This window comes from Chelonia mydas, chromosome 1 (genome assembly GCF_015237465.2).
Source record: "Chelonia mydas isolate rCheMyd1 chromosome 1, rCheMyd1.pri.v2, whole genome shotgun sequence".
Lineage (NCBI taxonomy): Eukaryota > Metazoa > Chordata > Testudines > Cheloniidae > Chelonia > Chelonia mydas.
This window is the reverse complement of record NC_057849.1, coordinates 137,458,298-137,485,095: the sequence shown is the minus strand read 5'-3', so window position 1 is coordinate 137,485,095 and position 26,798 is coordinate 137,458,298. Positions and strand designations below refer to the sequence as shown.

The 26,798-nt window shown below is 39.9% G+C and overlaps 1 protein-coding gene across 13 annotated transcripts in view; it reads left to right on the top strand.

Annotated features, from left to right (window-relative positions):
- SH3KBP1 (SH3 domain containing kinase binding protein 1) overlaps positions 1–26,798 on the top strand; it is a 352,898-nt gene that overhangs the window by 274,494 nt on the left and 51,606 nt on the right. For all 13 annotated transcript variants that reach the window (XM_043537957.1, XM_037901491.2, XM_043537958.1 and 10 more), the window contains one exon: positions 5,658–5,752. In XM_043537957.1, the coding sequence (XP_043393892.1) occupies positions 5,658–5,752 (95 nt within the window). The remainder of the gene's footprint in view (positions 1–5,657; positions 5,753–26,798) is intronic.

Below are 26,798 nucleotides of genomic sequence, written 5' to 3'. Positions count from 1 at the left end.
GTGGGTCCAGGTAAGCCATTGTCAGCAGGCTGCTAGGTGGAGGATTGGAGTGTGGCTGCTCCCAGGAATCCTGCAGGCCTGGGTTCAAGATCTGTGGGAAATGACAATAATATTATATGGGGAAAAGGAGTGATAACAATAGAATAGAAACGTGCAGTAATTCTAGTGCAAAAATCAGGCAAACTGTCAAAAACATACGAATGCAGAAACTAGGCAAACTGTCCACAAAAGTAGTGCCTGTAGACCTATTGCCCTTACATCCTGCCTGGGTAAAAAGTATGGGGAGACTGATGAATGAAAGATTGGCTGCCTATTTGGAAAAGAGTGGCATTGTAGATGAGGTGCAGAGTGGTTTTTGGGCAGGAAGGTGCACCGTTGATCAAATTGTTAAATTAGAAACTGTATGGGGCACAAACGTTTCATGGTAGCTATCTTTATAGATATTGAAAAGTTTTATGACATGCTGTGGAGGGAGGGCGTGTTGTGCAAAATAGGTGCACAAGGAATAAGGGGAAGAATATATGGGTGGATTAGAGAATTTTTGAGTAAAAAGACTAGGCAGGTCAGAGTTGGGAAAATTATGTCAAAAATATGTAATGTTAAAAATGATACGCCATGTGTAAGTGTTATCAGCCTGACCTTCTTTAATATTAGAATAAATGATCTCCCAACACGAATAAGTGCCAGAGTAGGTGTCACTCTATTTGCAGATGATTGGGCTCTGTGGGTTAGGAGCAAGAATACTGAAGTGGGAGAAAAGAGAATCAACAAAGCATTACAAAAGACCTCTGACTGGGAAAATGCTTGAGGTTTCAAGTTCTCCATCACTAAAATCAAAGTATTGGTCTTTATGATAAGGAAGGTTATAAAGGAATGTCAGCTGTATCTGTATGGAGAACAAATAGACATAGGTAAAAGGTTTTAATTTCTAGGAGGTAATATTTGATACTAAATTAGTTTGGAAAGATCGTATAGACTGTGTTAAAGATAAACGTACAGGAAGTAGTAACCTGCTTATAAGTTTGGCTGGGACTGCTTGCGGGGTGGATAAGAAAACACTGTTGATAGTATACAGAGCTTTAATCGGCCCAATTATTGACTATGGCCTGGGTGTCAGCATCAAAATCAGAACTTAAAAAATTAGATTTAATATAAGCACAGGCACTGTGAGTGTATGCGGTTCATTTATTACAACACCCATATACACATTACAGATAACTTCTAGTGAAATGCCAGTTACGCTACAAATGAAACTACTGGACCTAACTTTCTGGGCCAAAGTTAATGGGAATTTCAGTGAGGAAAGTACCAAACAAATCTACGAGGATTGTTGAGAATTCAGTTGGTGAATGATAGCACATGATGTGAGAAAGCCACATGATTGAGTTAAAGTGTGGAAGCAGAAGTTGAAAGGCAAGGAAAAGCTAAACAAAGTCAAAACTATTAGTCATTTTGGAAAATTGTAGGAAAATTAGTCGTAGGAAAATTAGTTATAGATGGAAAGTTGCATGTCCAAATGCGGATTTAAATTTATTTTATAAACATAAGCGTAAAAAAGAAACAGTAGGTAATAAAAACGAAGTGTACCAGTATATAAATGAAAAGTAGTTGTTGTTTTTTTCAAATATATACAGATGGATCCAAAAAAGAAAAAATAGGAAGAGTAGGGGCAGCATATGGTATACCAGAAGTTGGAATTAGTACATCTACCAGAACATCTGATTTTGTAGCTGTCATGACAGCCAAACTAGTAGCAGTAATGCTAGCATTAAATCGGATCTGGGGTGTACTCCCAACAGAAGTGGTCATTTTTTTTTTATCTCAGTCTGAGGTCTTATAATGATAAAAAAAAAAGGTGTCTCAGTGTGTAGAAGTGATTTAATCAATGAAATAATATATTTCTAATGATAGCTACTACAGATGGGGATACCGTTAGCATTAGCTTGGATCCCAGAGCATATTGGGATAACAGGGAATGAAAAGGCAGACAATGAAATAAAAGGATTGGCATAGAAATACCCTTAAGTAAACAGGAATTTAAAAGCCTAGTACAGAAAAACCTAAAAAAGGAATGGCAAAAATTTGGGATTAGTGAAGAAAGCAGAAGAAGATTTTTTGAATTGTGCCATACAGCTGAGGATAACAACATACATCAGAGCCTGGGTAGAGTGAATGAAATGATTTAGTTTAGCGTACTAACCAGTTGTGACTTAAACAAAAATCTTTTTTGGATAAATAGACGCAAAGATGGACTATGTATATTCTGTAAGGTGGAAGAAACAATTGATCCCCTTTTATGGGTATGTATGGGCTTTGATAAAGACAGGGAAAAGCTTTCTGAGGAACTCAAACATCTTAAGGTAACAAAAGTTACATTATGTTATTTAGTAAAGATATCAGAGATATGGAGTGGTATTAGAAAAGTGTTTTACCGGAAGCGCAGGGTGAGAGAATATAAACTGCTAAGTATTTAGGAATTAGAATTCGTGGTAGTTATGGATTATTCAGTCAAGCTTCGCCCCTCCCCCCACAAAAAAGACGATTCCTCCCTCAATGGCCACAGTTAAGATGCCACTGCAAAAGAGGTTGAGTTTATTAATTTTCAGGGGCAATATTAAGGCCTGTCTGTTCACTCAGTCTGTTTCCTGAGGAATGTGAATTGAGAAAGAAGGGTTATTTGTCCATTTCTAGAGAGGGAGGGTGGGGCTTGTGATTCAAGTTATTTTACTGGAAATTCATATAGTTTGAAAGAGTAAACATAGCGATATCATTTTAAAGTATTAAGTAAGAACTGAAAATCATCAAATTGAATGTCTTCATCTTCCCCCGGTATTTCTTTGCCAAAATTTGCACGTGCATATGTTTGGGAGGGAGTCTTGTTTTAAAAATGTGCCTTTACATTAGGTCAGAGAGAAATTTCAAGGCATTTGGTGGAACTTAAGAAGAGTGCTGCAGGTTTGTGTGCCTTATATACTAGTCCACAGTGTGAAGCTGATGAAGAGGGGGTACAAAACTGGCAGCTGGGAGTACTAAATATAGGGGCTGTACAAACATTTTCTTTTTGGTGCAGGAGGATAGAGTTTCGCTTGTCTGTTTTGTTATTGTCTATAGTTGTCATTTGTCAGATTTCTCCAGGCAGCCATTGTTTTAACCACTCATTTACTGTTGATCTCATTTTTTTAAAAAAAATCCATTCTACTGTGGTCTCTAGGAGGTAGTTTTTCAGTGTAAATACCCAGTGTATCTCACCTCTTTGTTGGCAACCAGCGTAATAGGCTGGAAAACCAGCGTCCCATTACATTTCATGGGCTTGATTCTGACCTCAGCTTTCTGGCATGTGTTGACATTTCTCAGAACATTTATTTTTGTATACATATATGCTGTGTGTCTGAGATTAGAGTCTGTCCCTTTCTTTTATTCTGTCTAAACGTGATTGCTGGAAGTAAGCACATTTTAATCCTGTTGTTATCTTTTGCTCAGATGATTTATGGAGGTCTTAATGTGGCGAAGAAAAGTAGAATATCACCTTGTTTTGTTAATAGAATTTTATGTTTGACCTGTTGAGCCTCTTGACTATTTATTTTTGCTTCTCCTAAACAGTGAGCCTTTCCAGAGGCTTGAAAGTTGATTCAACCTTTTTATGCAGTCACCCATATCATCACTACACACTCATAAGTGTTACTAAGACCTAGGTATATTGCCCCTTTCTGGGAGCCCTTCTCTGAGAACACTGGGGTTTTAATTCTAATGTAATAGAATTTCTTTCTACTTATTCACTGTAGACTGCTGTGCACTGTTTCCCACCTGATACTGAGAACATAACATCCAATTAATTCACAGAGGAATAATTTATGCACCTGAGAATGCACAGTCTCCCGAGTCTCAATCAAAAAGGAAAATCACTTCCTGCAACAGCCCCTCCCAACATTCCATTCTGTGTCATAAAAATGAATCACTAAGGTCCTGCCTAATAACAAGAGGCTTTACACAAGATGCTGCACACACTTTTTTGAAGTACAGCCTTAAATTGATACCAGCTCTACATACATTCATTAAATCTGTTATTTGTCAAAATCTTTCTTTGTGGTGTGTAGATTCTGTAAATACAAAATTATTATGATGATAGCCCACATGCAAATGAAATGATGAGAACATAGTGGATTCTATCAGTCTCTCTCTCCTTGCTGTTCACTTGCTCCACAACCAGCTGTTCTAGATCAGTGCATGTAAGCCTTCCACCCCCATATCTCCACTATTCTGCATACTCCATCCTACAGTGATATGGGGTCAAGCACCCCAGAGGAACTGCTCAATATGTTGAGCTGGAGTAACTTCCTTGCTTGGCCCCAGAGAAAAGATGGAGAGGTTCAGGACTCAACTTACAGACTGGTAGTTAACCACTCTCGTCCCACCTCAAATACTAATTATGGGTCTCAGGTTCTCCCATGCTGAATCCTTGGAGACCGTTCTTTTGTTCTGAGCAACTAATACATAAATAATAGTATTTGGAAATTGTTATTGGAGGATGTTCTCTATTTCTGGAAAGTATCAGGAGGATCAGCCTCTTCCTCCTTGGCTCTTGTCAGAGAGTCTTTCCAGAAGTGTGCTCATCCTCTTTTCCTGATCATTATATCTTCAGAGGAGGAAAGAGGCTACAAACTGATGGTTCATGTAGTAATTTTCCTGGCTGTCAAGAAGAGAGCTGTGAGCCAGAGAGATCTTGACATACTTACTTCACAGCAACTTAAAATTCATCCCCTGCTGAGTAATAATATGTGAACCAGAAAAGACCCTGACCCCCATTAAAACTGTCTAATTGTTCAAGCACAGTGCATCCCCATGCAGCGACTTACCTAGATGTATATTTTATAATTACTTAATATTAATCTACAAAGCATCCACCTATCGTTCTAGTAGAGGGCTCTGATTTAAAATATTGTATATTTTTATATATACTCTAATAGGAGAAATGAATGATCCTCTTTATTTATAACTTCTCAATGAGGATTGGCATGCTTGACTTCGCTGCATAGCAACAAGTCATAATTAACTGGGGTTTTTTTTGACAGTTGTGTTGATGATTAGGAGTAGGAGTATTTGGTATCTTAGAACTGAGAAGATACCTTATTTATAGAAAGTGAAGAAAGAAAGGAGGAAAAAACTTTATAGTAATGTTGGAAAATGTCCATTAATGATGTATATACAAGGAAATATTTATGAATCCTCTTTACATTTTTTTAAATTATTTTGAGTCACCAGATTAAAAATATCTATTGCCTTGCATTAGCAGGAAGATAAATGAACTATCTGGCCTCCTAGGTCTTTTCCATCTCTAATTTCTGTGAGCTTATGGAAAGAAATACAGGGAACAACAAACACTTATATTTATTTTGATGGAAATGGTTCATGACATATGGCTACAAAACTCTCTTTTTTCTTCCTAGCTGATAAATGCAGGAATTGTCAATACAGAACTTCTGAATATTTCATGCAATTTGTGAAGGTCTACAATATACAGAGAAACAAATAGTAAAAATAGAAAACAATATTTTATATAGAGACACTTAAAGTATAGCGTGACTATATTTATAGGGAAATAGTTGGATAAAAAATGTTATAAGATTATCGTTTATTGAATTGCACATTTTTCCTTTCAGTCAAGGAGTATTGCAAAGTAATATTTCCGTATGAAGCACAGAATGAAGATGAACTGACAATCAAAGAAGGTGATATCGTCATACTCATCAATAAGGTAAAGGCAGCATTTTCCTTTCATAAACCAGAATACAGCTTTATATATATATATATATATATATATATATATATATATATATATATAAAAATTTCCATGCTGGGCACCTAACTCCATTTTGTGCCTTTGAAAATCTCCCTCTTAGCTCGTAAAACTAAAAGAGTTTTGTTAAAACATGATAAAATAGGTGTCAGGAAGACCTACTTTTTTTTCTCTTTTGCTTCAGAGTCTTATCTTGATAAAATTAAGCAAAGCACAGAGTTTGTGTTTTCATGAGTTTACAAGTGTGACTGGAGTCCCAGGGGAGCCAACTGAGGTCACTCAACTAGGCTGAACTGGAAAGAATGGGGCAGGCAATCCCCAAAGCTGGTGGATATTCCAACACTTAAATTTACCAAACTGGCACATAACAGCTTCTATAATACTGCACTGGCAACCCAGAAGCCAACAACACAGTTCCCTTAAAGCAACCCAGCCTTAGGCCTCCACGCAGACACCCAAGGCAAATGTGATGAGGATTACTGAAAATCTTATTCATCATATAAAAAAATTCTACCAATCTCAAAGGATCCGACAGATTACCTCCCAGGTTAATGAATATTTCAAATCTTACCCAAATACACACTTACAGACAATTCTTATTAACTAAACTAAAATTTATTAAAAAAGAAAAGAAGAGAGAGGGTATTGGTTAAAAGATCAGTATACATACACAGATGAGTACAATTCTTGAGATTCAGATTCATAGCAGAGATGGTGAGCTTTGTAATTGCAAAGAGTTCTTTCAGAATTAGCTCATAGGTTTATAGTCCAATGTTCGTATTCAGGGTGATTCCAGATTGGGATTCTGAAGATCTCAACCTTTTGACTCAAGCTTCCCCTGTATCAAGCATTAAGCAGGTCTGAGATAAAAAGGATCAGGACCCAAGCCCTTTTTGATACAGTTTCAGGCCTTTTTTGACATGTTGGTGTCCTTTGGTGAACAATAGGCAATTAATGGAGACTTCTTTCCTAAGCATCACCGGTAATTAGTTACCCAAATTAACACAAGGCAATTTATCCATTAGGCAGTCTAACACAAACTTCAAAGAGACGTTTAGACAATTACATGATTGCACCCAAGATGCATCTAAATGTTAATATTTCTTTTGATCTCTGAATCAATAGCTATAGTGACAGACAGGAACTGTCTGTTTACATAGCTCACATATTAATATGAAATGAGTACACACATACAATTAGTATCACCTCTAATTTCTAAAAATATAGGTTTGCATTTCAAAATTCTAGCCAATCTAACATAGAATGGCTCTAATTACCATTTCTGATATGTCTTTACAAGTTGTCTCTGGGTCAGTTAGCCTGCAGGATGCTTAACCCTTTCTGGCTATGTGTTACACTTTGTATAAGATTTGTTGCAATTATATAACAGTGGTAGCAGTAATGATTTGCATGATTATATTTTAATAGACATCCCAAGTAATTATAAAACTCTTTGATTTGCACCCAGTGACAAATCCGCATTACCCAAATAAGCCATGGGTTGGTTCCTTTTCCAAATGCAACAGCCTTGGGATTAGATGCGAAGGATAGTAAATGTACCCAAGCACAGCAGCATCAGTGCAGTGCTTATATGTCCAGTTTGGGTGGGTTGCAGTGGTTTTTGTTGTGATTTGCTTTGCTTTGGCTTTTTTTGGTGGTTTGGTTGGGGTTTTGTTTTGGTTTGGTTTTATTTTTATTTTAGTAAGTAGGTGCTTTTACTAAATGGCAAGCATGTGGTAATTGAATTTGAAAACAAAACAAAAACCCCAAAGACAATGGGTCAAAATGGTGTTATAGACACACACGCGCACACACACACATACACACACTCGTTGACTTAATATCATTACACGTGTAATAAATAGCCCAGTTTCATTAATATACTAAATATACACGGTTACAATTTGTGTTAAATAACTATATTATACTTCTGTAGTATAAGCCAAAGTTCTATTACTATCTTAATAGTAAGTTTGATTTTCTACATAATTTTTGTATGTCTGTGAACATTTGCAAATTATGGCTTAGCTCTCTATACTGGCAAGTATGACCAAAAATTGGTCAGATTATTTAAAAATATTCTGAATTAGGGCTGTTAAGCAATTAAAATATTAATCGCAATTAATCATGTGATTATAAAAATTAGTTGTGATTAATCACGTTAATAATGGAATACCATGTATTTAAATATTTTTGGATGTTTTCTACATTTTCAAATATATTGATTTCAGTTACAACACAGAATACAAAGTGTATAGTGCTCACTTTATATTTATTTTTGATTATTAATTGAACTGTAAAAAACAAAAGAAATAGTATTTTTCAATTCACCTCTTACAAGTATTGTAGTGCAACCTCTTTATTGTGAAAGTTGAATTTACAAATATAGAATTATGTACAAAAAATAACTGCATTGAAAAATAAAACAATGTAAATCTTTAGTGTCTACAAGTCCACGCAGTCCTACTTCAACCAATGGCTCAGACAAACTTGGTTACAATTTGCTGGAGATAATGCTGCCTGCTTTTTGTTTACAATGTCGCCTGAAAGTGAGAACAGGCATTCTCATGGCACTGTTGTAGCCAGTGTCGCAAAATATTTATGTGCCAGATGCACTAAAGATTCATATGCCCCTTGGGGGGAGGGATAGCTCAGTGGTTTGAGCATTGGCCTGCTAAACCCAGGGTTGTGATTTCAATCCTTGAGGGGGCCATTTGGGATCTGGGGCAAAAATTGGGGATTGGTCCTGCTTTGAGCAGGGGTTTGGACTAGATGACCTCCTGAGGTCCCTTCCAACCCTGATATTCTATGATTCTTCGTGCTTCAACCACCATTCCAGAGGACACGCATCCGTGCTGATGATGGGTTCTGCTTGATAACGATCCAAAGTAGAGCGGACTGATGCACATTCATTTTCATCATCTGATTTTCTTTTTTGGTGGTTTGGGTTCTGTTGTTTCTGCATTGGAGTGTTGCTCTTTTAAGGCTTCTGAACGCATGCTCCAGACCTCGTCCCTCTCAGATTTTGGAAGGCACTTCTGATTCTTAAACCTTGGGTCGAGTGCTGTAGCTATTTTTAGAAATCTCACATTGGTACCTTCTTTGCGTTTTGTCAAATCTGCTGTGAAAGTGTTCTTAGAACAAACACGTGCTGGGTCATCATCCAAGACTGCTAGAACATGACATATATGGCAGAATGCAGGTAAAACAGAGCAGGAGACATACAATTCTCCCCCAAAGAGTTTAGTCACAAATTTAATTAATGCATTATTTTTTAATGAGCATCATCAGCATGGATTCATGTCCTCTGGAATGATGGCCGAAGCATGAAGGCCTACATCTGCAGGGCTGGCTCAAGGCACCAGATAAGGAAGCTGGTGTCTGGGGCGGCAAATCAGAAGGGGGCGGCACTCCCGTATGGGGGGTTTTGTTGTTTTTTTCTTTTTCCCCCCTTCTTCAGTGGCACTTTGGCGGCAGCTTTTTCATTTTCCCTTCTTCGGTGGCACTTGGGTGGCAGCTTTTTCATTTTTTTCTTCTTCGGTGGCTGTTTTTTTTGTTTTTTGTTTTGTTTTGCTTCTCTGCTTGGGGAGGCAAAAAAGGTAGAGCCGGCAATGCATATCTGGCACATAAATAACTTCAACGCCAGCTACAAAAGTACCATGCGAACGCCTGTTCTCACTTTCAGGTGACATTGTATATCAGAAGAGGACAGCATTATCTCCTGTAAATGTAAACAAACTTGTTTGTCTTAGCGATTGGCTGAACAAGGAGTAGGACTGAGTGGACTTGTAGGCTCTAAAGTTTTACATTGTTTTGTTTTTGACAGCAATTACGTAACAAAAAAAATCTACATTTGTAAGCTGCACTTTCATGATAAAGAGATTGGACTACAATACTTGTATGAGGTGAATTGAAAAATACTATTTCTTTTGTTTATCATTTTTACAGTGCAAATATTTGTAATAATAATATAAAGTGAGCACTGTACACTTTGTATTCCATGTTGTAATAGAAATCAATATCTTTGAAAATGTAGAAAAACATCCAAAATATTTAATAACTTTCAATTGTTATTCTATTGTTTAACCGTGCGATTAATCACGATTAATTTTTTTGAGTTAATCGCGTGAGTTATTTGCAATTATTTGACAGCCCTATTCTGAATATAAATATAGTTAATGAGTCAGTATACATATTGAAAGAAAACCCAATCCAGTGTCTCAAAACTGAATGCTTGTTTGTCCCTGTCCTTTCTCCGTTGCTAACATATTTAATATTTATCCAGCTTTCATGGTGAGCCCATGTGTTAATTTTCCATCAGGTTGTATCACCGCTTATGGTGGGGAGCCTAAACAGATAATGGGTAGGATAGGTGAGCAGCCAATACACAGTTAATTTAACAAGTATAAATAAGTAGGACATGTAAAATATGCTCAAGTTACTCCTCAAGTCTGGCTGTGGAAGTTTCTGACGGGCATCATGACCGTGACCCGAATGTAAAGAGGATGGGGACTTCGCAGATAGCGCCCTCACTTAAGCAGGAAAAAAAACCCATAGGGAAAGCATTAAAACACTAGAGATAATCTAAACCTTCACAGACATGCATGCTGTTACACGTTGCCTACCTGCCAAGAGCATGTGTGGAGTTTGACTTCAGTGGATTGTAACTTTTCAGCTATCTTTTTATTCTCGTCTTCCCCTTTAGTCTGTCAAAATAAGGAAAACCTATTGTTCTGCCAAACAAATTCAGTCCTGTTATCCTTTTGTTCCACTTGTATACATAGTCTTTCCTCATGGATGCACAGAGATATTACAAGAATTGTTATGCTAGAGATGAATCTTGCATGCTGTGTAGGGAATTGATTTCTAAGTGTAAGGTGAACCTGAAATAGGTTGAGTATGTTTTCTTCTTAGGAGTCCGGTGGCACGGCTACCCCTCTGATACTTTTCTTCTTAGATTTATCAGGACCTTTGGTACAAAAGAAATAAAATAATCTCATTAGTTTGTCAACTAACTAATAGCAGAATCGGAGTACTGTAATGGTTTCCAAATTACTTACTTATAGTTGCTAACGAAGATGAACTTGCATACGTGGACAAAAAATTAAACATAAGTCTTGCTAATTTTGGATCTTCTTTATTGTTCTTTTTAAAAAATTAATTTGAAATGAATAAGTTGTTCATGCAGAGCAGCTGTTTTCTCCCAATATTTGTCTTCATCCTGCTTGAAAATCCATTGTGACATCAGTCATACCTTGAAACTGAAGTCATGATCTATCCCTTTTATTCACTTATCAATCAAAGGAATACAGTGTCCTACTAGTTTATCCCATTGTGATCATTTGGAGGGGAACAGAGATGTTATTGATGAATAAGTTTTTGAAGGCCATAATCTTTTACACTTTGCTTAATGAACTTCCTTCTTTAGAATGTGTTTGCAATAAAATAAGTTAAATAATTATTCAGATAATAAAATGTTAATTGAGGTTAGTAAATATTAATTGGGGGAAAATGAAATTTGTTGTGTTCCATGTAGACTAAAGGTAGTAAACACGAGTCACCGCTGTATTTGAAAGACCACTTTTTCTGGAATTTGATTCTTTATTGTTCCATTAGCTTTATAATTTTGGTTTTTTAAATAAATTGAGTATCTCTCTGTAGTATCTTTTAGTTCATCTGGCCTTCACTGAAACTATTTCTGACTGGATAGAGGCTTTCACTGAGGTAATTTTTAAAGATTGTCCATTACCAAATAGAAGTTGCTTTAAATTTTGTGGCATGTACTCTTTGTTGACCAAGCCTTTGTTTTAACTCCAGTGAGGTGTCTGATCTCCAGGCAAGGACAGCAGAGTCTTACTCCCACTATTTCTTCTAGATAGATTCATCTTTATGTAAAACCAGCAACAGCTGCAGCTGGACTATTGAGCCAGAACCACTGGATTTCATATTCATCCCTTCTTTACGACCCCCATAGCCTTGACGAACGTATCTTTCTTTGATAATAGCTGAGTTGATGATTTGACTGGCCTGATCAATTCTTCCAAACCTGTAATCAACAACTTCTCTCTGGGTATTCCAGTATTTCCAAATATTCTCTAATCTGATATTACACAAGACAAATTGCAGAGATTTTGGTTAATTGTATATTTTCTTTTTTTCTGTGGTTTCTCACAAGCCTTTTATCATTAATTGTTCATTGAGCATATCCCTAGTGAGTGGAGACACTCAGTGCAAAGGTGCTTGGCGCTCCTCCGTAGTTCATGCTTTTGTGCTTTGTCTGAACTGTACCCTAATATCTGAGATAGATGTTGAAGAAGCTATTGCTTACCCAGTAGTCATCCTCCAGATCTCTGGACTCAGCCTTAGAAACTAAATTCTATAGTTTGTTAGGGCAGAATTCAAGTGGTTGGTTCAGGATCTTTGCAATAGGAGTCTCAAAACAGGTGGCGCTCCCTCCCGGCTCTTAATGTAATATACATACCCGGTATTTTGTCTGAACCTAGCCCCCACTCCTGGACTTCTTGGATAATTCAAAGAACAACACAAATGCAAACCTGTCTATTGTGGCTTTTCCTGACGAGATCTTTCTGTCCTAGAACCCAAGTCACTCTGCCTAAGGAATCCCCCTCATATCCAGGGTGGAATTAATAGTCACATCTGCCACAGCAAGTCATCAGGAATTAATCAGTATCTTTATACAAGGCTCTTCTTCAAGTAGAGGCAGCCATGTATTCTATATGGGTACACGTTCCCCATGTAGCAGAGCTGGAGAACTTTGTCTAGCAGAACCTGTAGGCGTGGCGCTCACACCCTGCAGCCCCTTCCCATGCCATATAAAGGTAGTGCCACCTTGACTCCCTCAGAACTCTTCCTTGTAGATAGTAGTAGTAATATCTTTAGGGTTAGTTAAGTGTTAGTTTATTGTTAGCTAGAGTAGTTGGCTGCCCTGTACGATGCCCTCAGCAGGAGTCAAGAATTGTCCATCATGGAGGGGGTCACCCCAACAGCGACTCCGGCACCAGGTGTTTGTTGTGCAAGGGACACATTAAAGAGAGGTGCTCCATCTGCAAGTCATTCGAAGTGAGAACCCCGGTGGCAAGAGACTTGCCGTTGAAGCAGCACCTTCCAGAACAGGCCATAAGGCATGCTTCAGCACAGAGGTCCTCCTCTGATCAGCAGTTGCCTTCGGACCTGGCAAGAGATGCCTCTCTGCATTCAGGCTCTGGCATTTCCCCCAGGAGGACAAGGGGTCGTTCACCCTCCTCTGGTGTCGCAAGGAAAAGGTCCCATAGAATGAACCAGAACCATTCCAGAGCTTGCAGAGGAAGTGATGACCAACACCATACTCCCTCTGGCATGTAGAATGGAGCAGATCCATCCAACCGCTGCCCAGTACCATGTTGAGAGCAGGAAGGGCCCATACTGTTGACTGTGGTTCTGGCCATAGGGTGTCTGTTGAGTCAGGTATTGATGATATCAGCAGCAACTATCTCCATGCTGAAGGCATACCTGGTAGCATCAGACCTGGTTTGCCTCTCAGTCCTGGACTCTCCACTGGTTCAGGAGTTCTCTGGTGCTGTAGCATCTACCAGATCATCCTCCATTATGTCCTTGGCACCTTCTGGCTGTGTTGCAGAGCATTGGCCCTGTAGCTCATGCCACCTGGGCCACAGACTATTGAGTCAAGGCCAGGCCGAACATCGAAGGCCCCTTCGACACTGGGACTTCCTTCGGCACTCTCGTTTTCTTGGTGGCACATGCCATCTCAAATGCAGTACCAGCCTTGGTGCCAATGCCTCCCCAGTACCTAGTGGGAGTGTCTCTTATTCAGTGCCAATTCTCTACTGCTCTTCGGCACCAGTGCCGCCTCCTTATTGTGCTTCAGATGACTTGAACTGGTTGTTTGCCACATTGGTGCTGGCTCCCCCTTTGTCATCACAGGATGTCTGGGATTCTTCAATATCCAGATCAGGATCGTCCTCACCTCCTCACCAGATAAGTACCAGGGATCTCCCTCAGATCACTATCAGTATCGAGATTGACATCTGTCCTGCAGTAGGAACAGAGGTTGTTGGCCCAGGACCTACTATATACCAATGCCTTATCTGTATGCCCAGTGGCCTCCTTGGAAATCCTCAGATGCTCCTTGGTCTCTGAGGTCCCGCTCTTCTGTTTCCTCCAGAGGAATATCACCAGTCCCGTCAGTGGCTCCTGTGACCACCGAATCTGTTCCCTCTGGTCCTACGGGGCACTTCCAACCAGATCCTGTGGTATAAGAGCAGGATCCATTGTTGATTCTGCAAATTACCTCCTTGTCCTCCCCATGTGTGCTGGAATCATCCACTCTCTTGGTGATCAGGACCTCCTGCCAACTTGGGTATCCAGGCAGAATTCCTCCAGGAGAATATGCATAAACTCCTGGATGTTTTCCAAACATCAGCTTTAGGGAGAGTTGCCCTACCAATAAATGAGGCTCTCCTGGATCCTGCAAAGGCCCTCTGAAATACCCCAGCTTCATTCCCCTCTATGGCAAAACATTTGGAGAAACTATACTTCATTTCCATACCAGGTTTTGAGGGTTTCTATTCCCACCTAGCCCCCAACTCCCTGGTGGTGACAGCAGCAAACAGCAGGGCAGGTATAAATCTGCACCCAAAGATAGAGAGTCAAAGAGGATGGACTTGATGGGGAGAAAGATTTATACCTCCTCTTCCCTGCAGAAGTGCATCGCAAACTAGCAGGCCTTGCTCTCCAGATATGACTTTGTTAACAGGGCAGCCAGGTCTGAGGTTAATGGACAAGTTCCACCCTCTGTCCCCTCTACATTGGAGTCTGCACTTCTGATGTTTGGAGCAAAGGAACTGAAGGCTATGTCTCCCTGACCGCTATATGGCCTGGGGAGGGGCTATGGCTTCAGGGTATGAGTGCTAGGCAAAGTTTTCTGGCTCTGGTGAGGCATACCCACATAAAATAAATGTCTTCATCACATCTCAAAGAACCACAGTTATAGTCAGGTAACCTTTTTTTTTCCCAACAGTTTCTACCATGCTGAACCAATGGAAACTGCCATCCCATTACAAAGCCTCTCCAAGCTCTCAATATTGATCTAGAAGTACATGGTCTGTAGGTTCTGCTTTCTATGGTTGGGCACATAAGAGGTGAACATGCTGACCCTCTCCAATTGTCTAGACCCAAGTGGCCTAAACAGGTGGTTTTGTAGAGAGAGACTTGAAGGGTGGATTGAGTTTTCTCTCTAGCAACAGACTACAATAAAATAACAAGTTTAAGGAACAGGCACTTTTTCAATATTCTGTGAACTTTCTGCTTTTATCTAAATAGTGAAATCACTTTTTAAAAAAAAAAGAAAATGACCTGAACTCATAGTACAAGTATGCTCACTAGCGATTGGCAACCTCTTCTTGCATAAAGTCAATTGTACTTGAACATTTTCAGAAGTTTGTCTCTGACTCAAAGAACTGTCGGGTTCATATTTTACTTAGGAGAGAATCTTGGCAAAAACATGGACAGAAATGTCAAAGTGACAAGAAAGGAGGAGTTAGGACAGAATTTCTAATGAAAAAATTGTTACAGCACACTGGGTACCTTTTTAAAAACATAACATTATGGTAGTGTTTGTGGTAGTTTCCTACTCTTAAGTATAAGGGATAACTTAAATATGCTAAATGGTCAGTTATTAAGGATGCCAATTATACATATACATTTGCTGTCTCTAGGGCATCCACAGCTGACACTGTAATTTTTTTGGATAGTATTTCTACCTGTAAGAACACAATTTCCTGTTCAGTTAACGTTTTGGGGCGGGGGGGAGGGAGTGAAAATTGCATCTCACTTGGAAATAAGTTGGGAAATTAACTTTTGTGAACTTAAAAAATTGTATGAGAGGTTTATCAAGCCTGATACTTGTCAGCCTTTGCAGTTCCTACCAATCCTGCAGGAATTCTCATGGGTCTAATACAGGGGTGGGCAAACTTTTTGGCTCAAGGGCCACATCGGGGTTGCAAAACTATATGGAGGGCGGGGGCTGTGCCTCCCCAAACAGCCTGGCTCCCGCCCCCTATCTGCCCCGTCCCACTTCCCACCCCCTGACTGTCTCCTCAGAATCCCTGACCCATCCAACCCCCCCTGCTCCTTGTCCCCTGACCGCCCCCTCCTGGGACCCTCGCTCCTAACCACCCCTTCCCCCCCGGGACCCTACCCCCTGTCCAACCCCCTTTTCTCCCTGTCACCTGACTGCCCCGACCCCAATCCACACCCCCGCCCCCTGACAGGCCCCCCAGGACTCCCACTCCTATCTTGCCCCTCCTGTTCCCTGTTCCCTGAGCTTCCCCCCCCCCAGAACCTCTGCCCCATCCAACTGCTCCCAGGACCCCCCCACCCCCTTACCATGCCACAGCCAGCCACGCTGCCTGGGAGGAGCAGCGGGCCAGAGCACGGGCGGCACGGCGAGCTGAGCCTGCGGGGGAGGGGGGACAGCAGGGGAGTTGCCGGGGACTAGGCTCCCCGGCCGGGAGCTCAGGGGCCAGGCAGGATGGTCCCACGGGCTGGATGTGGCCTGCGGGCCATAGTTTGCCCACTTCTGGTCTAACAGATGGAGGCTAATATATATTTCATTCATTGCTATTTCCCTACATTGAAAATATTTGATTGTTTACCCTTATTCACTTTTGCCCCATTCTAGAATTTACAGAGTAGGAATAAAGACTGTTCATAAAGAATAAAGGTTCCATATCGTAAGCATTACTCTGAAAATAATAGAGACAGGTACAGCATAACATCTGGCTGACGGAGGTAAGCCAGGAAACAAGATATCTGACTCATATATGAAAATATGTTATTTATTGCAATGTGTTAATAAAACATTCTGCTCTGGCTATCAGAAAAGAGAATGGTGGGGGGTAGTCAATCAAGTTTAACTCAGTAGAGGCATTTTTACAAATTTCTGCTCTAATGCTGGCCTTGGGGACAAGAAGAACATAAGAAGGCACCATGTTTCACGCTCTCTCTCTCGTTAAATTAGTTACAGGAATCTATTTTTCAAGATTCTGATACAACTTCCTGATGTAGAAAGTGAACTAGTGAAATGTTTGTTCAGGATTTTGGCAGGCTTCATTTGCTTTCTCAAACCATGTCAGAGTTTTCCTCCACTTAATTTATATCTTGATTGCAATCTTATCTTTACCTTTCACCTCTTCAACAACAAAAATCATACCTTTCTAGTAACTTAATTGGACTCTGAAATGGTATCTGTTCAGGAGATAGATCCTCTTTTATACTGAAAGAGAACACATTTCTCCAAAAACATCACATTTTAAAGACATAGTGTGATTTGTTGGAATACCTGCAATATAGCTACTAACAAGGATATCCCCCCATCAGTGTAGTGCTAATGAAGTTGTTGACCCCTTCAGTCTTCCTTATGTTATGTTTGAGAACAGAGTTATAATTTTCATAGATCTTGGGACATTTTCCTTTAATATTTATAAATGTGAAAAAGATAAGATCACTTAATTTGAGGCAGGCCATACAAGTATAATGATTTACTAGCAGAGAAAATATGAATTCCAAATATTATTTCAACAAAATAATAACTATACTACCCAACTTTCAACAGTACCACCCAGGAGCCTTTTTGTTCCCAAGAACTACTAAGTGAACTCTGGTATAGATCATCTCTAATAAATATTTCCCCCTATGATCGACTACATAAGACTTTGGGGATATCAGAGGTTTACAGAAAATAAACTGTTTAAGAAGGGACAGCCCAACAGCTATACAGCCCATTTGATGAGAGATTTTTTTTGCAAGGATTTAATTTCTCTACATCAATCTCTACAGAGCTCCAAGCAATAAAGAACATGTGGTCAAGTATTCCATATCATTATTATTTTGAAAAATGAAAGACAACATAATAGTTTAATTATACAAACATACAAGGAAGAATGAAATTCAGAATCTAGAGCACATCATCTCTGACTCTCCTAGAGATTCCAAGACCTGACAACAGATGGGTTTCCTTCAACTTTCCCTTTTAAAACCTCTGATCTGTTCATTCTTGTCCAGGAGGTAGTGGACCAGAGGGCCTTCCTGAGACTTCTAAGAAGAACTGAATTAGGTGTGAGTTGTGGAGGAAGCAGCTGCTCTCATGGATGTGCAAGGATGCTATAGGAACAAAATGGGGAATTGCTATTGTACCAGCATCCTGCCAGTTAGCTGAGGCCAGGGGGGCAGAGGAGGGAACAGGAAAAGGATGGTGTGCTGTAGAGGATGCTACTTGATATTGCCAGTGGATCTCATCACACTGAGCATGTGACCAGATCACTGAGTTTTACAGGTGGAAAATATTTCCTTCTAATTTTTAAGATCAGTCTGATATTTTTTATTGACATTTTCTGTAGGCTGTCCATAAACTTACAGATGTTTGACACCCCAGAATGATTGAGACATTGGCACAGTAAAGAAAATTGTCTGCAACAGCAGAAAATAGAAGAATGTAGGAAGCGTTTTTGTTTTAAAGTGATAGTATAAGCCAACCAGTGGATGATAGACTATGGTTTCAGTGTCAAGAAGCTATAAGAACTGTCTTTAAGAACCACTTCTTATCTCCCTATTGATTTCCAGAATTCTCAACTTCCTGAAAAAGTTCACACTGATAATCACATAATGTAGTCATACAAGTATACCTGATTGGCCGGGAAGACACTGGTTTCCAGAGCTGAAAAAATAATCTAGTAATTAAAGCGTTCTTTCTTTCTTTCATTCAAAAGAAAAAGAGAGTTCCCTTTCCAGACAGTCTCTCTAGTAATTCAACTTTTTTCTTTCTCTGACAGATATAGCTGGTTAGGGACATTTCTTATTTAATAAAAAAGTTTGTCTGATACAGCAATTTAAGAAAATTCAAGTCAACCAGGGGAAAAAAAACCCTAATCTATTACAGTAAATAGAAACTATTTTTAATTTTATCTTAAAGTAGTCACTACCAAAATGCCTTTTTATTTGCAATAAATGTTCACTCACAAATGCCATCATTCTGGGTTTCAATAATTTGAGCATGTGCAACAGACATGTCAGTCTTGTATACAGACACTGAAATCAGTAAGGTGAGCGAGCATCAAATAACATCATACTTCATGCAAGAATTCAAGAACCATAGTCTTTAAAGAATAGCATTAGTCCTCTTTTGGAGTTCTAAAGGCCCTGACAAGTTTTTCTTTGGGGCTTTATGAGTATTCCCATTGTGAAAAACAATACCTTAAAAGAACTTCAGGAATGCTTTTAAATTCTCTCTTCAGAAAGCTATAAAATAATTGAGTATATCTTGGATGAGACCTTATATTTCTGCATATGATAGATAATTTTATTTTGAATTAAACTTCTGATGAGCTAGGTGAAAATAAGTCTGCTTATAGTTAAGCGTTTCATTTTGTACTTACTCAGATAAGGGCAAAATCCTGTAGCCTAAGGACTGAAAGATTTGAACCAGAAGGAATAGAAAGTGGTTGCATTCTGCCATATCTGAACTGTCAGTACCTTGTATGATGGTGATTTTAGATGTTTGTAGAATCAGGCCCTTAGAAAATGTTCCTCTGTGGCAAATATTTGAGGCAGAATCCTAGTTATCATATAAAAGAAGCATGATTGCTTAAGCACAGTACCTTATAAATTATCTAAAATAGATGCTATACTTAGGAAAAAAGGAATGAGCTCACAGAAGAGGTTCTTTTTCTAAAATACATTAATATACTGAGAGGAAAAATAAACTGTTAGTAACTGTCTATGAGTTGTTTCCTCTTCCTCTTCCTTTCAGTTGTTGTGGTGATTATACTTGCCCTAGATTTTTTTTTTTCTTTTAACACTTGGATTATTTCCATGTCTTGTGACTTTCCATTGACCGGTTTGACTAAAAATAAAGCACCAAACTAGGTCTTCCTTGGGATGGGGGCTGATGAAATATTCATGTAACCAAATGCATCTCAAGTCGTACTGCTGCGATCAGAAGTGTTAGCGAAACAGTCATTTTCTGAATGACACACTTGAGTAAATGTTTAAGACTGAATTAATTACAGGTGATGGAATAAATGACACTTCCTTTTCTTACTTGCTGATATGTGTATAAAAGTTGTTTATTAAACATGCACTAAAATGAAGTTCATGCATCTTTGACTCCTTTCTCCTTGTTTTCATCCTCCTGTTCCCATCCTACAAGTTAGGCTTGCATTGACTCTAGTGTATTACAGGGCTAGACCAGTGTCTTGCAATTAAAAGATCATATTGTTGTTGGAAAGGTAAGAACATGAATTTTGGCAAATGGAAGTGCAGGCCACAGCTGTGAGAGTAAGGTGACAAGTTGTTGCATACATACAGTGATTAAGAATTGCTTCTTTTAACACTGGCTGTTAAGGTCTGTTTGCTAAGCTAAAAACTAAACTAAAATTATGCAGTGCTAACTCAAACTTATTTTAAAATTTTAAAATAAAAAAGGAAAAGTTTGGAAGTCCCTGCAAAACACCACCTGTTGAAATGGCTAAACACATGGCACGCGGTGACTATTGATTAGCATGCAAAACTTTTTCATTTCACTGAATGTCATCCTCCCCTTTATGCTGGTCTGTTTGTTTCATCCACCATTGCATCTTGTCACCATAAATCCAAGACAGTAAGATCTTTAGAATAGGGAGTCCATTTTTATTTTACATTTGCACAGAAGCTAGCACAGTGAAGTCCTGATCCCTAGGCACTACTATGCTATAAATAAAAACAGAGTTAAATAATCCTACAAATGTATTCTAATGGACTAATTCTAGGTTTTGTCATAGATTCTTTTTTATATACAAATATTGTTGATGCACGTGTGATGTATAGGCCCAACAGAGAAAATATAGGTGTTATCAGAACCACCTCAGATTTGTTGTATGTTCTGGTTTTATTTAGAATATGGACACTAATGATGCAGGTTCTGTGTGTTGAGATGCATCTATTTCCCTGTGATAGTCTGTTTTCTGCTGAGTGAACACGGCAAGTAAATCTCTAGGAGAAATTGTTTTGTTCAGTGAACATGATCATTTTTGCTGCATGTGCAATATTTCATCAAAGCATGTCAAATTTGCTATAGATTATCTGATTATTTAAATTCATAGTTTAAGGTCAGGAAGGACTGTTAGATCCATCTAGTCTGATCTCCTGCAAATCACATTTCACTCAGTTACCTCTGTACTGAGCCCAGTAACTTGTGTTTGACTAAAGCATGTCTTCCAGAAAGGCAACCAGTCTTGATTTCAAGACATCAGGAGATGGAGAATCCACCATTTCCCCTGGTAATTTGTTCCAATGGTTAATCACTCTCACTGTTTAAAAAACGTCATGCCATATTTCTAATTTCAGTTTGTGTAGCTTCAGCTTCCAGTCATTGGTTCTTATGTCTTTCTTCGCTAGATTAAAGAGCCCATCCGTACCTGGTATTTTCTCCTCGTGAGGGTAATTATATACTATAATCAAATCATCTCTGACTCTTCTTTTTGACAAATTTAGCAGATTGAGCGCTTAAAATTTCTCACTGTAAGGAATTTTCTCCAGCCCTCAAATCATTGCTTGTGGCTCTTTTTTGCACCCTCTCCAGTTTTTCAACATCCTTTTAAAAATGAAAAAGAAAGGGGAAGTATACTTAGATTTCCAGAAAGCCTTTGACAAGGTCCCTCACCAAAGGCTCTTACATAAATAAGTTGTCATGGGATAAGAGGGAAGATCGTTTCATGGATTGAGAACTGGTTAAAAAAGATAGGGAACAAAGGATAGGAATAAATGGTAAATTTTCAGAATGGAGAGGGGTAACTAGTGGTCCCCAAGGGTCAGTCCTAGGACCAATCCTAGTCAACTTATTCATAAATGATCTGGAAAAAGGGGTAAACCATGAGGTGGCAAAGTTTGCAGACAATACTAAACTGCTCAAGATAGTTAAGACCAAAGCAGACTGAGGCACTTCAAAAAGATCTCACAAAACTAAGTGACTGGGCAACAAAATGGCAAATGAAATTTAATGTGGATAAATGTAAAGTAACGCACACTGGAAAAAATAATCCCAACTATACATACAATATGATGGGGGCTAATTTAGCTACAACTAATCAGGAAAGAGATCTTGGAGTCATTGTGGATAGTTCTCTGAAGATGTCCACACAGTGTGCAGTCAAAAAAGCAAACGGGATGTTAGGAATCATTTAAAAAGGGATAGAGAATAAGATGGAGAATATCTTATTGCCCTTATATAAATCCACGGTACGCCCACATCTTGAATACTCTGTACAGATGTGGTCCCCTCATCTCAAAAAAGATATACTGTCATTAGAAAAGGTTCAGAAAAGGGCAACTAAAATGATTAGGGGTTTGGAACGGGTCCCATAGGAGGAGAGATTAAAGAAGCTAGGACTTTTCAGCTTGGAAAAGAGGAGACTAAGGGGGGATATGATAGAGGTATATAAAATCATGAGTTGTGTGGAGAAAGTGAATAAGGAAAAGTTATTTACTTGTTCCCATAATATAAGAACTAGGGGCTGCCAAATGAAATTAATGGGTAGCAGGTTTAAAACAAATAAAAGGAAGTTCTTCTTCACTCAGCACACAGTCAACGTGTGGAACTCCTTGCCTAAGGAGGTTGTGAAGGCTAGGACTATTACAGGGTTTAAAAGTGAACTGGATAAGTTCATGGAGGTTAAGTCCATTAAAGGCTATTAGCCAGGATGGGTAAGGAATGGTGTCCCTAGCCTCTGTTTGTCAGAGGGTGGAGATGGATGGCAGGACAGAGATCACTTGATCATTACCTGTTAGGTTCACTCCCTCTGGGGCACCTGGCATTGGCCACTGTTGGCAGACAGGGTACTGGGCTGGATGGACCTTTGGTCTGATCCAGTATGGCCATTCTTATGTTCTAATGTGTTCACCAAACTGGACACAGCATTCCAGTATCAGTCTCACCAATGCCATATACAAAGGTAAAATCCCCTCCTGCTTATATGCATTACTCCTCGAGTATTTTTTTAAACCAACTTTCTAGTTTAGTAACCACTTCATTCCTCCCCTGCCTTACCTCCCCACCCCCCCACCCCCCCACACACTAGTGGAATGGCATAAAGGGGCAGTAATGGGGAAAGACCTAATGTTTTACTGTACAAGATTTCACATCAGTTGCTATGGCTTCCAATAAAAACTACAGCTTCTGTTTATCCTGAATTGGCACCACAATATGTGCACAGATCACATAACACATTCCCACTGGTTTAGAAGAGAAGTATAATCCCCAAATTAAGAGGTCTTTTAAAAATTTATACTTACTGATAATTTCTGGAAAAGTGTTAACACACTTGTCCTAAGGCTAAAATTTTCAAAACTCAAATTTGGTGGTTTTGCTTTTGAAAATTATGGGGTTGGCTCTCAATTGTGGGGGGAAATGCAAGAAAGAGACTTAAAATTATGGTAGGAATAATTTAATATGTAGCTGTCAGATACAGCTGACACATGAAAGCTCTCTGTACTAAAAATGTAAGACACATTCATGACTCTTTCTAATAATGTGGTTTTACAAGTTCAGCGTCTTTCTTGATGTACCTACTTAACAAAAGCAGAAGGAAAACAGACATGTGTAACTTACAGTTGTCAAGAACAGGAAAATATTTTGTGAGAGCCCTTCTGCAGAGACCAAGGCATTGTGTTGAAGATTTCTATCATTTCTTTCAGAATCTCTAGGTTCCTACTATTCAGGGGGATTTTATTTTCCAAAAGACTCCACTGTTTTGCGATGTTCACTGCATAATTAGTTTGAGTAATTTATATTTTTCACTGTGTAATTTGCTAATTATCTGGATATTTGTATGTGTAATTAAATTTATTTATAAAATCTTAGGTTTAAAAGAAGTCTTATAGGGTACATTTTTCCAAAAATGCTATCAGTATATGAAAGTTCATCTATTTGCATGGGCAAAAAGCCCCTTTATTGGAGTATTCAGAAAACTCACGTGACCATAGAAAACTCCAGCATGTGTGCACACATTCTGCAGTTACATTTTCAGAGGAGCTGCTGTGTTACACTGGTCTCAACAGTGCTCTCTAGAACAGTTGTAACTGTCCACTTGCCAGTCCCGCTGTGCCAAGCAACTTTTTGGAAAATCCTAATAAACACAAGCAGTAACTAGCAGTTGATGTCTTAACTATAGCCTCATATTTAATTGTACTGGGATGTAATTATACATTTAAAAGGCCACTATACACACTTACCGGCTAGCTCGGAAATACAAGAGCCATGCTGAGTAAAAGAGCAGTCTTTGTAAATTGCTCTATGCATCTCAAGTTATAGGATATTGCTATAGCTTTACATACATACATTACTCCTGGGGGGGATTCTGTGTGACTGCACACCCGCACAACTCTCCCTACCCCGAATTCCTGTGCTTCTGTGCAGAAAACATCAGGGAAGACATGATGGGGGCCAGGAGGAAGACGGGGGCAACAATGTGTGCAGTTTGAAGGGGGATTGCTCCCTCCAAACAGAGATGAGGTGGGGGAGGGGCACATGGGGTTACCTGCCACTACCCCCCCTTCATTTCTGCAAGCGCAGTGCTGCCCAGCTGAAGGAGGCTGTGTCTGGGCTACCTCTGAATACCGCTTCCTGGATCCTAATGCCAGTCGTGCTCCCCTTCTGTGTGCGGGGAGCCTTCCTGTTTTCTGTGCAACAGTGAATGCCCTTGGTGGGGCTGGGTAAGGGAAGGGGGATGAAAGGTTGAGGGGAAGAGTTAGTGGGGAAGGAAGGAGGGGTGGAATAGGGCAGGCGGAGGGGAATGTGGGAGTGGGATGGAGAAGAAAAGGAGATAGGAGAATCGTGGGGGGAAGTGGCATCCTGGCATGCGGCATCCCCTCGGCAGCAGCTAGGGGTCCCCCATTAAGCAGGCCTATCGAACCCTCACCCTGACAAGCCCTACCCCTCTACACCTGGATCCCTCCAATGAGCCCCCCACATCCAGGCCCCCACCCCATTGATTCCCAACCAGCTGCTCCTGGACCCTCATACCATCAAGCCCTACTTCTCCAACACCTGGACTCCCCCGCCGAGCTCCTCTCCCTACACCCAGACCCCCCCTTGCTGAGTCCCAACCATCTTCACCTGGATCCCCTGCAGAGTCCCATTGTCCCTGCATCTGAACCCCCCAACAAGCCCCTGTGCATCCAGATCTCCCACTGAGCCACCCACACCCAGATTGCCCCACACAGAAACCTGTAATACCCTGTCAAGAATCCGACTGCCGTGGAGCAGGCAGCAGAAAACACTACTGCACGCTAAAATAGATGGAGAATGTGACAGGGAGTAAGTGGAACGCGCAGAAGAACTGTGCTAAGGTGGGAAGCTAACAGATGGTAGAGCTACTTCTGCTCTTCTCCCAGCCGCCCTTTGATTTGCCCCTGAGAGGGAACCTGGGTAGTGCTGATCCCAAATGTTCAAAATCATAAATCAGGCCCCCAAAAGTCATGAGTGGCTTACTAATAATAATATAAAAATAATAAATTCGGGATTCCTTTTGTTTGATTTCTGGTTTTGAGCTTTCAGGCTACATTTGGTTTGTGTTTTTAACCTTTTCTCCACAATTGTGAGGCCTAGAAACTTACTTTTTTTTTTAAATGGAAACTGAGATTCTTCTGCAGTCACATGTATCTAGGTGCTCAGGCATTAATTAAAGTATAAAATACCCTCATGAGACCATCAATAAAAATCACAAGAATTGGCAACATGGGAACCTCCACTGGCTCTTTCTCCCAACCCCATGAGAAAAGGGTACTGGCCACCTACCACATGTGTGTGGGAAAGGACAGTGGGGGTTCTCTCCCAGATGCTGGAAGGAGTGCAGATGTGGCTACCATAACTGCTGCAATCGCTCCAGGGATAACAGAAAGGAGGGAGATCGGTGGTTGCACAGCTTCATTGCTAGCTGGACATCCCCTTCCCCACCTCAGCCCAGTTGCTCTTGACCCTCCTACACCACCTCAGGTTTTCTATTATGTTGATGAAGCCATGGTACTTGGCCTTCCCTTACCAGATGCAGGCCCCCAGATATCCCCCAGGATCAGACAGCTGATGCCATTGGAAGCAGCAGTAGCAGCTTGTTGTCTTCAGGCATATGCTGCTGCCTTCGGTACTTCTGCTGCTCACCCCTCACCCTGCTCCCAAAGCATGAAACTAGGTGGTGGTATGGGTTGGGTGGGGCTTCTGGGTGCAGAAGAAAAGGGAACCAAAGGGCTAAATTACTACTGCTTGTTATTAAAGTGATCAAGAATGGTCACTTACACAGCATGACCCTCCTTTTTTCAAGTGATTTTAAGAAAAAAAATAAAATGAAGAGTAGAGCAGTACTTGCAATGTGACCCAGTTTGGCCTACCTCTTATATTTTATTTAAAAAAAAACAACCACCCTAAACTTGTATATTGTGACTTCTATGAATTAGGGAAATAGGAAAACCTGTGTCGTGAGTTTATATGAACCTGAACTAGATATGCACTTTTCCATTAACAGGGAAAAGGGTGGTTGCCTTGTTGACCCTTTTAGCTGGGTCAGAGTCTAGAGTGCCTCTCAGCCATGGAAGCACTTATGGGCTAATAGTAACTCCCTTTGTGATATCTAAACATAATTTGCATAAGTATTGCTTTATACAAAATAAAAACTAACTTTGGTAGAATATATGAAATTATTTTTGCCTCAGATAGAAATTTGCAGGGCTGTAAAGATGTGATAATTTCAGTGAGGGAGATTTCCAATCTCAATTAATCATGTTGTAAAATCCTACAGTGCAAGAAGTGTATGTTAGAACCTGCCTTAAAATTAATTCCAAGTGAGTGACACTTGGTAGGTCAGTGTAACACAATGGGTTTGAAGTTACTAAATCATTAGCGCCTTTAATTTCAAACTGTTGCATGGGGTTTTAGCTAAGAAACTCATGTTTAAATTAATGG